Source organism: Nematolebias whitei, chromosome 14 (assembly GCF_014905685.2).
Source record: "Nematolebias whitei isolate Nwh7 chromosome 14, NemWhi1, whole genome shotgun sequence".
In the NCBI taxonomy this organism is placed as follows: Eukaryota; Metazoa; Chordata; class Actinopteri; order Cyprinodontiformes; family Rivulidae; genus Nematolebias; species Nematolebias whitei.
In genome coordinates, this window is record NC_056511.1 from 21,760,911 (window position 1) to 21,777,579 (window position 16,669).

Here is a 16,669-nt window from a genome sequence, read left to right on the forward strand (position 1 = left end):
TTTGTCTCACTTTGTCTTACTCTGCCTCTCACTATTTCACTCTGTCTCACTATCTCATCCTGTCTTACTTTGTCTCACTCTGTTTTACACTCTCACTCTGCCTCACTTTTGTCTCACTTTGCCTTAACTTGTCTCACTATCTCATGTTGTCTCACTATATCACTCTGTCCCAATCTGTTTCACTCTGCCTCACTCTGTCACACTGTATCACTATCTCACCCTGTCGTTGTCTCACTCTGCCTCACTCTGTCTCACTATCTTACTTTGTCTCACATAGTTCTCACTGTCTTACTTTTTCTCACATAGTCTTACTCTACCTCACTCTGTCTCACTATCACACTCTGTCTCAATCTGTCTCTTTTTGTCACACTACATCACTCTGTGTCACCCTGTCTTATTTTCTCACCCTGCATCACTCTGTCACACTATCTCACTTTGTCTCACTAGCTCACTATGTCTCACTCTGTCTCACCCTGTACATAGCAATAAGACTGATCCCTTCAGCTAGCTTTTAAAGCCATCCAGACATCAGTCTGTGAAGTATCTGTGGTTATACCAGACCAGCAAGTCTGATTCATCTCATAACTTAAAAGACAAATAATTTACTTCTGTGGTTTTAGTCCAGAACCTCCACACTTTTGTAGACAGTAGTGTATGTGGTTGACTGTTCTGCCTGCAGCCCACATCTGTATCTTGTTGAAAATGTGTAGCACATTATGAAAAAGGAGAATCTGACAAATGGGCTGTATTGAGGAGCTGATTTCCTGTATTCTTCTTGACAAATGGAGGTAACAGACTTAGTGTGATAACCGTCTCATTAAGAACAACATGTCAAAGTCAACTAACACTAACAACTGTTTTTAGGTCGGCTCCTCATTGACTTTGGGGTGCAGTGCATTTAGTTGATTTCAGGAACCAATACACCACAATCAACAAATTAATCAATACCTTCATTCAACCTTTATTTAAACAGATAAATCACATTGAGCCTCAAAGACTAATTTACAAGTGAGACCTGTTTGGACAGAAAAAAACCTTAAATCATCAATCAGTCAGTTGATGTCTTAGTAGCTCAGGTGCATTAAAAACTCATCCTTCAAAAGATGATTATAATGTCTCCATTGATTAGAATTTTTTTTAATCTTTTCATAGTCTTTACTAAAATATTGACGAATGAAGCCTAATTGTAAGTTCTGAAAACTGAAGGAATGTTCTGATTCTGCTTTGTGCAGCTGTCGTAATGTAGATTAGAGATTAATAAGAAATGAAAGAAGCCATTGTCCCGTGTTTAAACTGTACAATGAACTGCTGAGGAATAGGGAAAATTAGATAAACAGTGAGAGAAACACCAGTTTACCAGTACTTCAACACGTGACGAGTAAAAACTGTGAAGAGCAAGTGATGAGCATAAAGACATGATCCAGAAAGATAGTCTAAAATGTAAAATAGACAAAACACACTCTTTGAGTTAACATAAAACATTTAGGTATTTGTTAACCTCAGCATGCAACAGTGAGGGCATATTCAAAAAACGTTCAATACAAAAAGCGAGGGCATAACTTCTTTTTAAGCAGTTTTCAGCACGTCATCGTATTGTTTTGTGTTTTCCAGTACCAGGTTGGCCAGCTGTACTCTGTGGCTGAAGCCAGTAAGAATGAGACGGGTGGAGGTGAGGGGGTGGAGGTGCTGAAGAACGAACCCTATGAGAAGGACGGAGAGAAAGGACAGTACACACACAAAATCTACCATTTGCAAAGGTGAGCATCTGCACACTGAAACCTCCGCATGAGGGTCATAGAGGTTAATGCAGAATGAACTCATTCATTTTCTCCTCGAAGGTCTTTAAAACTGGCTTTACATCCATTTATACACTTTTCTTTCGTTATCTTGTTAATAAATCAGGACAAGGGAAAATATCAACTCAAACTACCGGGCTTGGAGCGACATGAATGTGTAGCTAATGTTCTTTGATGTTTGCAGCTGAAGTTCACATTAAAAAATGTGAAGAATGGACACTAATGTAAAGACCCTCCTTACCATCGCCTGCTGCTTTTAATGCCAGAGTTTTCAGCTAAGAATGTCTTTTGTTGAGAAATTGTGCAGTTTTGAATCAACATATATAGCTGAAATGAGCAGAAAAATGGCTGAAAAAGCTGAAATTAGTAGAACAAAGCTGGAACAAAAGCTGAACCAGAACAACACCTGAAATGAGCAGTAACACGATGTAAACAACACAAAGGGTTTGAAGGACGTGAAGAGAGCTCCATTCATTTTCAATGAGAAAAACATGGCCGACAAAGCTAAGTACGGTAGTCCCTCCATTATCACGGGGGTTACGTTCCACACACCCCCACAATAGGTGAAAAACCATGAAGTAGAAACACTATATTTAGTTTAGTATGTATATAAATTTGAAGGCTTTATAAACCCTTCCCACACTCCTGCAGTGTTCTTGAACCTACATAATTGTAACAGCATATGTGGTATAAGTACAAGTATATGTACTGTACAGTACTGCAAAATTTTACTCATCCACTCTGCAGACCAGCAGCTTGGTTCCAGTTCGGCAGAACTATCCTGCAGCGACGAAGCCCCACCGCCCCATCCAGGTTGATGTGCACGTGGATAATTGAGCTTAGAGTTGCATTTGGACCTAAAAAAAAATCCGACCCGACCTGAACCCGTATCATTTCTTCCGAGCCCAACTCGAAAATGACAAATTAACTGTGATTACAGGCCCGAACCCGAAACAAAACAACCTTTTTTTAAATTTATTAAGCTTTTACTGCTTTTGTAAGCAAATCAGTTTGACATGATTTAAAAACGTATTTATAAAAATGGAAGATATAAGAATTCGTGTTTATTAACAAGAGTCAGCGGATTATTATAGTTATTATACAGTAATATTATAGTTAGTATAGTCATTTACGGTTGGCAGACGCGTTAGGCTGATGATCCAAATTGGGTCCGTCAGCCGCGCGCAGCTTCTGACGCAACAGCTGAGTCCAGTTACGCTTTAGGTGGGTCACTGGCAGTGGTCCATCTGGACTTTCTTTTTTTTTTTTTTAACCTCTTTCAACCGGCCGGTTAGCGCGTGGTCAAACAGCCGCGATTAATAGATAGCATAGATTCGCGTCACAAAATTTCTCCCCATTTCAGCAGAAAGCAGCAGCCGGAAGCACTGTTGGCTTCTGGGTAGTGTACAGTAGTTCTTACTTGCCTTACAGTGTAGGCTTATTGAAAGAAAACTACAAAATGGCGACACCTGTCTGAAGTAATTAAAAAAAAGAAACCGTCCATATGACCTGACTGTTGGATTTGTAATCTGGATTATTGAGCATGAACTGTTGGTGTCAGATTTTATTTATTTTTTGTTAACTTTTTATCTTGTACCTTCCCAATCACGTGAGTAATATTAAAGTTGATGATTGTTGAAAAACGACGAAAGATTGAGTCCGTGAATGTCAAACTGCGACGTAGCGAGGGACTGCTGTATTTCAAATAGTAATAATTTCACAAATGCTTCATAGGAAATTTGGTGTGGAAGGCCATGTTCAGTTAGCATTACTTCTCTTTTGAATGTTTGTACATTTACGCAGATTGCAGCTTTTTTTCTGCTTTGTGTCGCGTTACTTATCACCATCACGTTAGAGTTTTTACCTCGATTCCTTCTGTCTTTGTCCGACAGTAAAGTACCGTCATTCGTCAGAATGTTGGCTCCGTCTTCAGCCCTCAACATCCACGAGAAAGCCTGGAACGCATACCCTTACTGTCGCACAGGTACACTTACACACACACTTGGTAGAGCAGCACACTCAAATGTACACAATTAGATATTTAATTATTTAATTGTTTTAATCCACCACTCAAAGTCAGTGCAGTTTATTTGCTACATTTGAAGCTAACATCTGAACATGAGCTGCTTCGAATGTCATCAGCCCATTAAATGGCCGTTATTAACTGTTATCATTCCCCTATGTAGCGGTGAGACTGCCCCACCTACCTCCTAGTAGGTTTAAAGGTACGTTATTATCGTTATTACTGCTGATAATGGGCAGCGTTGCACGGGGCTAAACCAGAAAGTGTCTTTTTTTTGGGGGGGGGGGGGGGGGGTCAACTTCTGTAACCCTTTTCCTAAACGTAAGCTCACACTTGACCCAGAGGACCAACCCTAAACTTAACCCCCTTACCCTTGTGCCTAAACCTAACCAAGACCCTAAACCTAACCAAGACCCTAAACCTAACCACATGAAGCTATTATGAGCGCTAACAAAGCTAAAAACAGAGCCTATTATCATCGCTAACAAAGTACCTTTAAACCCACTAGGAGGTACAGGAGGGGCAGTCTGACCGCTACATATGGGGATGATAACAACTAATAATGGCCATTTAATGGCTGATAACATCTGAAGCGGGTGTGAACGTTAGGACTTGTGTTGAGTTGGAGCATTTGTGACTCTTGGTCCCTGATAAGAACGTTTCGCTTCATTGGACAACAAGAGATAATGTTCACACTCAGCGATTTCATTAGCCTGGTGGATGACTGTCAGATGGGAGACATGAGGGTGCTGAACACAGTTTTGTACATTTAGATCCTGTAAACGTGAGCGACAGAGTTCAGGTCAGAAATGCTGCCGGGCTCTGGAGGCAGCTCCTCCTCTGTCTCCTCTCTTTGTGCCTTTGGATGCCCGTCACCTTCCAGGAGCAGCTGAATAATTTAGTAAAGTCCAGTCAGAGGAGCCGCGCAATCATTTGAGCCTTTCAGGCTAAGATCACACACTCGTACCCGGTGCCAGCTGCCAGGCAGCCATCTGTCAGGAAGACACATTCAGAGGCACAAACTGAGCCTGAACACATAACAAACTGTTCTCTCAACATTCAAAGTCAGATAACGTGTTTCTTAAACGTTGCTCAGTTGGATTATATGTGTAATTCTCTCTCTTCTCCCTGTGCGCTCCTGCTTTCTTCCTTCCTCTGCTCCTGCAGTTATCACAGTGAGTATTTCCTTTATTTTTGCTTGGAACATAAATGTAGAAATCAACACGATCGATCCGCTCGGCGTCGGTGGTCATGGAGGAGGCAGCTCACACTGAAAGCTGAGAGAGAAACGTGATCGTTTTCAGTGACACAGCAGCAGGGGCAGTTAGACGCCGTGACTCTGTGTGTGCGTGTCACGACGAGAGCGCCGTCGTTTCCGTTGCACTTCTTCCCTGTTTTTTCTGTAGAATTTCTCTCCTGTCTTCACATTTTTTCTCTCTACAGAACGAGTATATGAAAGATAACTTCCTGATCAAGATCGAGACGTGGCACAAACCTGACATGGGACACCAGGAAAATGTTCGTAAATTAGACCACGAGCCGTGGAGCCAACAGCATGTTTGTCTGAACACCGTTTCACACCTATTAGTTATCATTGCTCTTGGTTTGGTACGACTTTAAACTAGGGATGCACAATTTTGGCTTTTTGGCCGATATCTGATACAGATACCAAAATTTTTAATATACTTTCCTTTGTCAGCCCTCTTGTTTAGGCTTATTGGCTACAAAAATTGTGTAACAGCTGTAAGAGCTGGTGACATATATTCAGTAACAGCCATATGCATAGCACTTTAACATATTAAATGAAAAGTGTTAAATATTATTTATTAGCATTAGTCACCTGTGATGCTGTCTCACTTGTGGAGGCTTGTTCCAGGTTCCTAGCTGCAGTGTGGGATCCTCTGTACTCTTGTGCATGAAGGACAGCCTTTTTAAGTTCAAAGTTTTTGTCTATCCATTGTGCCGTAAGACTAATCATGCTAACGGGGCTAACACTTGACGTCCAAATGTCTGTGGTAAAACTCACCCAAGTGCTATCGGTTATTAGCTTCTCAATGACATTGGAAATGACAGCTTGTACCTCAGGTAAGGCTAGGTCGGAAAAATATCTCTGACTGGGGACGATGTAGTGAGGCTCAACGTAGTCCAAAAATATTCAGAATCCAACATCCTCTCCACAAAAAAAATAAAATAACATACCACACTGCCGACATTTTGAATTTTCCTCTCCGTCGTGAGAGCAGGTAGGTGCGCATGACGTCATCACGTTGTACTGCCGCTACAGGCATCCTTGTCACTGGGTTGTCATACAAAAACAGCGCCTTTTATATCGGTGAGATATTTTGATGGATTGGCCGATGTCCCATATTGAACTTTAATGCTAATATCGTATGATACCGATACCATGCTGATAATATTGTGCATCCATACTTTAAACAATAAAATTCACAAACCTTTTACAATCCTAGTTGTCTCGTTGTTATCACCTGCTGCCAGGACAGGTGGATGATAATGTATTTGTCTGTGTCTGTTTTATAAATTGTATTGAAACCCATCACTGGAAAAATATGTAAAACTAAATAACCTTTAAAGTCACCCTGATTCAAGTTGGCCACCACAACTTATTATTAAAAATGGCTGTAACTCAAAATGTTAAAAATCTTGAGCCTTTGCATGCAAAGCATTTCTTCATGTTCTACCATTTTGTGTTGTCTCCTAATCTAACTCCTCTAACCAGTAGAGAAACGTATCGTCGGCGTATCATTTGATCTTCTGGGAGGCCAAACAGCTCTGTGGTTCTGTTGCAGGTCCATGGTTTGGATGCAGAAACCTGGAAGAAGGTGGATGTGGTCTATATTGATATTGCAGACCGAAGCCAGGTCGAGCCAAAGGTAAAGATGTTAACCTGAAGTCCATGAGATGATCGAAGCAGCCTTGGTGTGTCGCTTCAGCCATGTTGGTTTCTGTCCTGTCTCTCATCAGGACTACAAACCAGAGGAGGATCCATGCAGGTACAAGTCAGTGAAGACGGGACGAGGTCCTCTAGGACCGGACTGGAAGGTACAAAGTTGTACTGTAAAATGAAGAACTCATCTGTAATCATTTATATTCAGGCGCTGACATGTTATTGTTGCACAGTGGCCAAAGTAAATACTAAACAAATGAAACTGATGTATTTCAAGTTCAAGTGTCTTTGTTATCATTCGCATCACATGTGGTATATGAGGTGGGACAAAATTGTGTACTCAAGGTCCCAGTGACACCTAAAAATATCACAAATATAAAGTATTAAAAGAAACATACAAGGATCTAAGATATACGCTAAACGTTAATAATGTAAAATAATATGGTATATTAAACAGCAGCCCGATGTCCGCTCCTATTAGTTTTATATATATTTGTCTTTTTGTCTGCACTTTATGAAGTTTTGGGTCTCTAGAACCAGGGAGGACAGAAATGAGATTGGCCAGTTTAAATTTTTCCTTACAAAGTGTGTGTCCTCATGACAATAGATATCCCGTGTTCTTCAACGTATATTCCAATAATAAGAATGTTCTGTTGTTACTTTTCTAACTGATAAGATTTAGACAAATTGCCTATAAATTAAATTTACTGTAATAAGCAACTTAAATAACTTTTTTCTTATCACTTGTCATTTTGGGAGCCATGCTTGAACCGTGTCGCTCCCCTCTGCGGCTGAGACGATAAATAAACAAACTCCGATACCTCAGCTGCATGTGTGCTATGTCCATGCGCTCTGCACATCACGCACAGCGCGCATGCAACAAAGAGTAAACTCAAGCGAGAGCGACACCTGCCCCCTCTTTCGCGTTGACAAAATGTTTTAGTTTTATCGATGAGTGTGCTCGTTGATCCTGACTTCCTCATTTAGATTTTTTTAAAATCTGCACAAATTGTTTTATTCTTTTTTTTTTGTAGGTCAAAGTGTTTTAGTTAAAATGTTGCTGATCAAGTCGAATTTATTATTATTTATTGGTTACATTTAACTTTATTTTTCAGTATCAAATGGTCAAAAATGTTTACAGTTTAAATAAGGTTTAAGTTTTTTTTTTTTTTCAGGCAAATTGATGCACTTTAATTATTTTCTGTTACAGACAATGTTAATAAAGTTGTTCTTTGTTGTAAGGTGATCTATATATATATATATATTTATTTTTATTTTTTTCAAAGTTATGCAGAGGTGTACTTATAACAGTTTTATAGACAATGCTATTTACAGTCACAGCAGAGAGTTGGGGGGCACGACATGTTTACGTCTTCCTGGGGGGGGTAACAGAAAATAATTGAGAAGCACTGGTTTAATGAATGCACGTGTATGGTGTTTAATTATACAAGTGTGTTATTGTTTCTGTGGTGGTTTTTATCTGTTCTTGGTTTTTAGAGGATGGAAAATATCTGGTGAATAATCACATTTAGGTTCTTTTGATGATACTTGAGGGTGGTGGTGGTGGGGGGGGTTCTGAGAGACAGTAAATGTCAGGATGTTGGGGGGGGTTATTTTGTGTGTTTTAACTTTATTCTTGTCAAGAGTTCTTAGATTTCACCCCCTGCTAAAAACAAAAAAGTGGACAAACTTGGCGAACACAAAATATCTCTGACACATTCAGTTTACAGATAATGAGTTAGTGTGGTAGTAGCTGAGAGTCATCCCCAACACAAACCCTGAGCATGAACAGATCAGGTGAAATCTGGGGTTAAAACTTTCACATTAACTAACTCTCTGTTAGCAAAATATCTAATTAACCCTCTTGCCAGATTTTAATGAGACAATCATAAAAACATCCACACTTGAATAACTTTTTGTTAGTTCAAATAAAGATGGCTGCCACAGCTAATCCAGTTTAGCCAACAGAAAATGCAGTCAGACTATCTTAGTTTAAATCTGTGGCATTAAAGACAGTGGGTGATATGCATCCCTTCCTATGCTTTAGCCCGTATTCTGTTTTAAATGAAAGTCGTCACCCTCGGTGACTGTTGTTGTTTAGCAGCTATAAAGTTGAGCTAATTTTCCCTGAACAAATATTTCAACATATTGACATGGAACTGATAATGTCTATCAATTTTCTTGATGTCTCTTTTGATAGTTCCTAGAAATCTAATAGGACCACTTAAATATTCAAGTCAGTATGTTATTGAAAGTCCTTTAGGCCAATAAAGATTCCTTTTAGCTGATTTTAAATTCAGATCTTTAGTTTTTCTCTACAAGTTAAATTGCTATCAAGTTGGAGAACATAGAAAATAGATTCATAGATGTAACTTTGTGTGGTGTTGGAGGTAATATTTGTATAAACTGTGGGTGCAGCGCTAAAAACATCTGATTAACTAGAGAAACTGTTTCCTGTGAAAATGCAGTGTGAATGCTTATTTCTGAAGAACTTGCAGAAAGCTGCTGAAATTTGCTAAAAACATGCTGAAATACACTGTGTATACAATTTCGTTCCACCGTATGTACCACATGTGATGTGAATGATATTAAAGAACCTTGGACCTTGAAATGTAGCTGAAATTGAATAACAAGCCTAAGTTAGCAAAATAAAGCAGAAAAAACACATATTTTCTGAATTAGGTTTAAAAAAGAAGAAATTAGCACATAAATTAGGAAATTAACTAAAAAAGCTGAATCAAGCAAAAGACACAAAAAAAAAAGCTCAAAAAGCAGAAAGAAGCTTAAACTCCCAAAAGGAAATGAAAGAAGCTGAAATTAGCTTTAAAAAGTGGAATTAGCTGAAAAAGCTAACTTTTTTTTTTCATTTTCATTTACCCTTTATTTATACAGGTAGTCTCATTGAGCCACGAGAACTCATTTTCAAGAGAGACCTGTTTGGGGAGCAGATGGGGGTGTTAAGGGCCTTGCTCATGGGCCCAGAGTGGAACGAATGAGGGTGGGGGGAAGTGTGGGTGCTTCACCTACCCCACCCACGCCCACATTTTTGATGTTGTCGGTACCGAGGCGTGAACCGACGATCTTCCGATCACAGGCCCACCTCTCTAACCTCTGTGCCACCACTCCCCTTACTTAGCACTTAGAACTTAGCACAAAGCTTAAAAGGAGATGAAATAGCAGAAAAAAAGCTGAAATTAGCAGAAAGAAGTTAATTAAGTTGAAAGTAGCTAAAATTACCACAAAAAACTTGAATTTATCTGAAAACAGCTAAAAACAGCTAAAAAGGCTATAAAAAGTTGCTGAAAATGTAGAACAAGCTTAAATTACCAGAAGAAATCAGAAAGAACGTTTGCTGAAAGAAGCAGAAATGAGCATAAAAAAGTGGAAATTATCTGAAAAAAGCTGAAAATAGCTGAAAAGTAGCTAAAAAGGCAGAAAGAAGCTGAATTTACAAGAAGGTGGAGAGAGCACATTTTTTTGTTGAATTAAGCTGAATTTTTTTTTTAAATGAATGCAAAAAATGTGCAATTAGCTGAAAAAGCTTAAATTAGCATAAAAACAGCTAAAGTAGTAGAACTAATAGCAGAAAAAGCTGAAAGTTGCAGAAATCAACTGAAATAAGCATAACAAGTTGAAATGAGCAGAAATAAGTTAGAAGAAGCACAGAAATGTTTTAGCAGAAAGAAACTTAAAGGAGAACAAAACAGCTGAAAAAACAGCTGAAAGTAGCTGAAAAACAGTTTAAATTTGCACAAAGAAGCTGAACAAAATGTAAAAAGGAGCAGTAAAAGGTTGTAAACAGATCTAAAGATTTGAAGGATGTAAAATGAGCTCAATTCATTTTGTATGAGAAAAAAGGCAGAAAAGTCTAAATATTTCAACAAGCTAAACTTGCACCAGTACCAAAAGTCATTGTTTTGAAAGAGCTGAACTTATTGATGCATGATTTGTTGAAATAACTTGAAAACTGCAAGAGAAGAATCGCGCCAAATAACGTACAGATGATAAATGGACCACAATCGTGTGAATGCTTCATAAACATTCACACAATAATCAAACGTTGTGTTATATATGTATTAATGAACAACGTTTAGTTGACTATAAGCAGCGTGTCTCTGTGTGTGTTTGTGTGCACGCAGAAGGAGCTTCCTAACAAGAAAGACTGCCCACACATGTGTGCCTACAAACTGGTCACCGTCAAGTTCAAGTGGTGGGGTCTGCAGAACAAAGTGGAGAACTTCATCCAAAAGGTTCGGCCACTGTCTGTCACTTCCTGCTGTGACATCCAGATACCAGTCAAATTCAACACAGCAGGGATAGTCAGGAAATGTGTTTTATTTCACTTGTCTGTGTGTTACATGAGTTGTGCACGTGTCATGCGCAGCACACAGGATAAACAGAAAAAAACAGGAATAGCTTTCTTCAAACACAACATGACTATTTTCTTAACTGTTGTCTGACAGCAAGAGAAGCGCTTGTTCACTAACTTCCACCGCCAGCTGTTCTGCTGGGTTGACAAGTGGATCGAGTTGAGTATGGAGGACATTCGCCGCATGGAGGAGGAGACGCGTAAGGAGCTGGACGAGGTAAGATTAAACATTGATCAGCTAAGAATGACTTCTTTTATCAGGCACCAAATCTTTTAAGTTCTCCAGTTTTACTAAAATAATTCAGTCAAGGGTCCTGTTCATCTCTGTCTTGTGTGTTTCAGATGAGAGTGAAGGACCCGGTCAAAGGGATGGTGGCTCTAGAAGACTGAAGTTCTGTTGGACTGCTGCTCATCAGGTAACGGAGTTCCTCAGGGTTCAGTGCTTAAACCATTACTCTTTACCTTATGTGTGCTTCCATTAGGTAATGTTATTAAACAGCATGGGATAAATGTTCATTGTTACGCTGATGATATACAGTTATATTTGTCCATGAAACGAATCCAATCAGCTACTTAGACTACAAGCATGTCTTAAAGACATAAAAACCTGGATGACCCTAAATTTTCTGCTTTTGAACACAGCCAAGATGGATGTTGTGGTTTTTGGACCTGAGCATCTTAGGAATTAATTTTTAAGTCTTCCTCCCTCTTTGATGGCATAAATCTGGCCTCCAGCTCTAATGTTAAAAATATTAGTGTGATTTTTGATCAGGACATGTCTTTTATCCCCCACATTAAAAACATTACTAGAACCACTTTCTTCCATCTGTGTAATATCACTAAAATTAGCAACATCTAACAATGATGCAGAAAAACTGGTTCATTGTCACGTCTAGACTAAACTATTGCAATAGTTTATTATTTGGGTGTCCAAATATTTCTTTTAAACATCTTCAGTTAATCCAACATGCTGCTGCCAGAGTCTTGATTGAAGTTAGTAGGAGAGATCATATGTATCTGTTCCTCTCAAACTCAGCCGGTCGAAGCAAATGGACGCTTGTCCTGAGTCTGGTTCTGGTAAAGGTTTCTTCCTCATGAGGGAGTTTTTCCTTTCCACTGTCACCTTCATGCTTGTTCAAGATGAGAGCCTGTGATGACATTAAACTCAAAGCAGTCTGCTCCTCAGATGAATAATGTTGTAAACTTACCTTTTATATTCATGAATGTTTCTGTTCGGTGCCCAGAGATGACTTCTGTTGTGACTTGGTGCTATATAAATAAACTGAATTGAATTGTAACCTGTTAAGAGTTTGATGGCTAATGCATTCAGACTCAGCTAATCGCACAGCATGTCGCTGATGAATAACAAGTTGTGTTTACGGTTTAAAGGGGTAGTAATTCGTAGTTTCTAAAGTGAGGTTGTTTCTGAGTGACCAGTATCTTACTTGTGGGCCTGAGCATTTGGAGCTATTACAGAGAATCAGCTGAGAAAAGAGCCGTCTAAAGGTGGATTTCCATCTTTTTTCATTTTAGAGCTGATCAAGCAAACTCGATGTAGTAATAAACCTTTAAACAGCCTTATCTTTGCATCTGACTGTAACTGTATCTAGACTATCAGATATGAAAGGTCCTGCCTACACACATTGATACTAATGGTTTCACCTACACACCCTCCTAACTCTCCAACACGTGGTCCCATTGTCATTTACTGTGGACCACGGCACTCCATTTCAGACTCAAATAGCATATTTGAAGATTCAGCAGTATAAGAACTAATTACATCAACTAAATTCAACACTTTAAAAAATTATCCAAAGTGTTTTTTGCGAGAAAAATGTCACATTTTTTTACATGAAGGAGCAGGAATTTAGACCTTTACTGCAGCCAGCCTTTAAGGGGAGCTCGTCTTTTATGGCCTTAATTCTCATCCTCCATTCTTGTGTTTAGTTTATAGGCTACAGTAATACCATTTCAGTCAGATACACCCTCATCTGAGTACAGTAGTTAGCTTGACTCTTAAAAAAATACTTCCCAGGTTGTGCTAAGTAAAGTTTATATACAGGTAAAATACAGGTGCTTCAACTATCCTTTTCAAGCAGGACTGAATAACTATAATCTTTAATAATCCAGTCTAAAACAACATTAATGTAAAGTTGTAATGTTTGAGCTTCATTCACTCTTAAATTGGTGTTTTTTTGTTTTAAAGAAAAAGTTTGACTTCTTTTGCCTTGGTGGTTTGGTGGAGATGATTGGGGGGAGTGGGGGTTACAAATAATTTAATGAGGTTAACGGTACGGTTGTTCTTATCTGTCTCTGTCTCTCTTTTGTTCCCAGAAAGCCCAGAAACCAGCGGATTCACTCTCCCTTTTGTCTCAACTGGCACGTCTGACCGGCCGGTCCACACCCCCACCTCCTGCAGTACTGCCTGGTTTACAGGGAACCAGATCCAGTACACCCTCAGTTTTCAGCTGATCTCCTTCTCACCACCCATCCTCCTTTGAGTCCCATCTGTCCTTTTATTTTTTTCTTACATCTGGTGTCCCCCATTAAGGCCTCCGCCTCCTCCAGTAGCAGCATTCTAGATCTCCTCAACCGCTCTTCAGAATCATCCAGAACTCTAGACAATAGTGAGAAAATTGTCAATATCTCTGCTACTTAGGACTTATTTCTAATTCAAATATCCCACTGATGTGTGTGTATATGTATGTATGTATTTAATACACATATATACATATATATAAAATAGTCTGCTATATACTTCCGACCAATCAGAGTTTTTTCCTTGTACCTGCCTTCATATGTCAGGATGTTATCTTTTCTGCTGCTCTGTGTGTTTGTGTGTGTGTGCAGGCTTCTGCTTGTGTAACTGTGTGTGTTTTCTAGAGCAACATTGGGTCATCAAGGTTTTGAGCCATCATTTTATTTCAGTTTCATCAGACTGGCTGAACACGCAGAAACTGAACGTTGTGTCTAAATGCATAAACACGGATAAAAATAGTTTGCAAGGAAACCCGGTTCACTCACACAATAACAGCTATAAATAAACAAGGACTGACTTTTTTTTTTTTTTTTTTTTGGTCTTGACAGTGACATACTGTTCATATGCTGCCATCTCCAGTGGATAAATGGTCTTATCCAGCAATAGCAATAACTATCATGGCACATTGGGTGCTCTTTTTATCATTAAATCTGTTTCATTCTTGACTTTGTTCCTGAAGTGACATCAGTTTTTGGAAAGCAGAGATGGTTCTGAGCACACACACTCCGGATCAGTAACCTGATGAATGCTGTTTTTAAGTTTCTGTCTTTAAAATTAGCTGTTTTTTTTCCTGCTGGCATGTGAAAACCGTCCTTTTTCTTCCATGTGTTTGACTCTTTTGGTATATTTGTGTGAATGAGTAATATATGAGTGGTGTGTGGTTTTACAAAGAGCTGACGTCAGCGAGGTGAAAAGTAGCGGGGAACAGCAGACTCCATCCCCTTCCTTCTTTGTGATGTTAGTTGTTGTTTTTCCTCATCCTCGTTTGTTTTAATAATCTTTACCAAACAGAAGAGAACAAATAACAGATCAGGTCTAAAAGCTAACGTCAAAAGGTTGATTAAATTTGGATTGTTGTTAAAAAATGCCTCACAGTGTACATGACAACAATGAAGCAAACACTTCCATCCAAAGTTACTAAAATAAGTAAATAAATGCTATAAAATCACATAATTTTAAATAGCTTGTAAATAATAAAAAACAATGCTATAAAATTACAAATGTTATTTATTTTTATTTTTTGGAACAATATATCCATCGGTGTGTCGCACAGCATAAAATTGCACTTGTTCAGAGTCTAAATGAGAATTAATCTGCGAGAATAATCAGTCCTGTTGGCGGCATTTTCATCCACAGTTATCAGATATTTTTAGTGCATAAAGCGATGGTTCAGATCTTTATAGGTTCTGTGTAACAGTGATGAACAGTTAATATCTTACATGTTGTAGATCTTTGAAAGGCCGCAGTTTGGAGGAATAAATTTAATCCTGACCAGATTGATGAGACAACTATTCTGGCCAACGTGGATTATTTTAAAACAACTCGTAATTCCTGTTGCTTTATAAGTGAAGAAAATGTTAATAAATATTTACATCATCATCAGTTTGGCGTGACAAGGTTGTTTACATACAATTATGGTTAACTGCATCAGCAGCTAGCTGTAGCACTTCCAGTTACCGGAAGGATTTTATATTTTTATGGATTAACCACGTAATGTGAAATTAAATGTGATGCAAAGATTTATAAAATGGTGTTCTGCTGAATCACTGAAATATCTGAAACTGAATTTGTTCAAACATAATCTGTCCACTTTTTTTTATTAATCTGGGGGTTAATCTCTGTTTCTCCAAACACAGATTATTTCAAAGACCTGATGTTTTCATTACAAATACCCTGACCAAGCATTTTATTAATGTTCTTTGACATAATACTAACAGGTCTGTCTGTTAGCAGCTTAATCCCAGAGATGTTATTTCCTCTGACGCTCCATCAATTTGACTGGGTCTTAATACTTCCAGCAATTAGTCAAACGCTTATAATTATGAATAGTTTTATTTGGATTATTTATATAATCCAGATAAAGTCAGTTATTTTTGTTTCACACAGAAACTTTAAAATGAACAGATGTTAAAAATGTCAGAGTGAGAAAAGTGACTATTATAGTTTAAACCTTGCAGAAACTAACTTTTATTCTAACAGCCTAGTATATTATTTTTTAAACTCCAAAGCATTGTTTGTTTGTTTGTTTGTTTGCGTCCTGTGTAAAGAGCCCATCAGCCCGTCTGCAGCCCTGTTTACACGACACCGATTCAATGAAAATGATTTTTTCCCCCATTTCTATTAACACATTTACATGAAAACGTTCTAATTACAATCTCTGTTTACACAGCAACAGTAATGTGGAAAAGGTGTAATTCCCTCGCCACGCCACTAGTTGGTGCTATGTTCTTTGAAACTCGAAACTCTAAATGCGTAAAAAAAAAAAAAGTTCTCACGTTTCTCTCATGAGAAAACCACCATGACAAAAGCCCAGTGATGTCCAAACTGAAAGCAGTTGGGGAAAATTAGATTTATAAGAATCAGAAGCACAAACAATAGTCTGGTATCCGCCACTGTCGATAGTTTCTTCTTCTGTGGATTGTAGGAAGCCGTTATGTTTTGTGTCATACTGCGCATGAGCCAGAGATCCCCTGACAGAAAGCATCTATTTTTTTCTGTTTACACGACAACGGGACGTTTTTGAACCAGTTCTCAAATCGTGCCGTTGTCAGAGAAAACATTCACAGTTTTCGTGTAAATGAACCGTGCAAACACAACGAAACTCTTCCATTTCCGCCATAAATCGTTTTCGTGTAAACAGGGCCTACATGTGTGTTGTGATCACCTCACTGTGTGTCTGTGGGGCCACCAGCTGAACCATGGAGATTTGTGGATGTACTGTATGTACCAGTTTTGTAAATAGTAAACAAATTATTGTAGATGAACACACACACATATTTAAATATAAATCTATACAGATGAGACTGTCCTGCCACGC

At 38.6% G+C, this 16,669-nt stretch overlaps 1 protein-coding gene across 1 annotated transcript in view; it reads left to right on the forward strand.

Moving 5' to 3' along the window:
• The window catches only part of pitpnab (phosphatidylinositol transfer protein, alpha b), a 24,221-nt gene extending 10,344 nt beyond the window's left edge, over positions 1-13,877 (forward strand). The window contains exons 3-12 of the mRNA XM_037687992.1: positions 1,612-1,757; positions 3,689-3,780; positions 4,987-4,994; positions 5,263-5,337; positions 6,627-6,710; positions 6,802-6,879; positions 10,864-10,974; positions 11,188-11,310; positions 11,436-11,509; positions 13,428-13,877. Of these exons, the coding sequence (XP_037543920.1) occupies positions 1,612-1,757; positions 3,689-3,780; positions 4,987-4,994; positions 5,263-5,337; positions 6,627-6,710; positions 6,802-6,879; positions 10,864-10,974; positions 11,188-11,310; positions 11,436-11,483 (765 nt within the window). The 3' untranslated portion in view covers positions 11,484-11,509; positions 13,428-13,877. The remainder of the gene's footprint in view (positions 1-1,611; positions 1,758-3,688; positions 3,781-4,986; positions 4,995-5,262; positions 5,338-6,626; positions 6,711-6,801; positions 6,880-10,863; positions 10,975-11,187; positions 11,311-11,435; positions 11,510-13,427) is intronic.
• Positions 13,878-16,669: the final 2,792 nt, after the last annotated feature.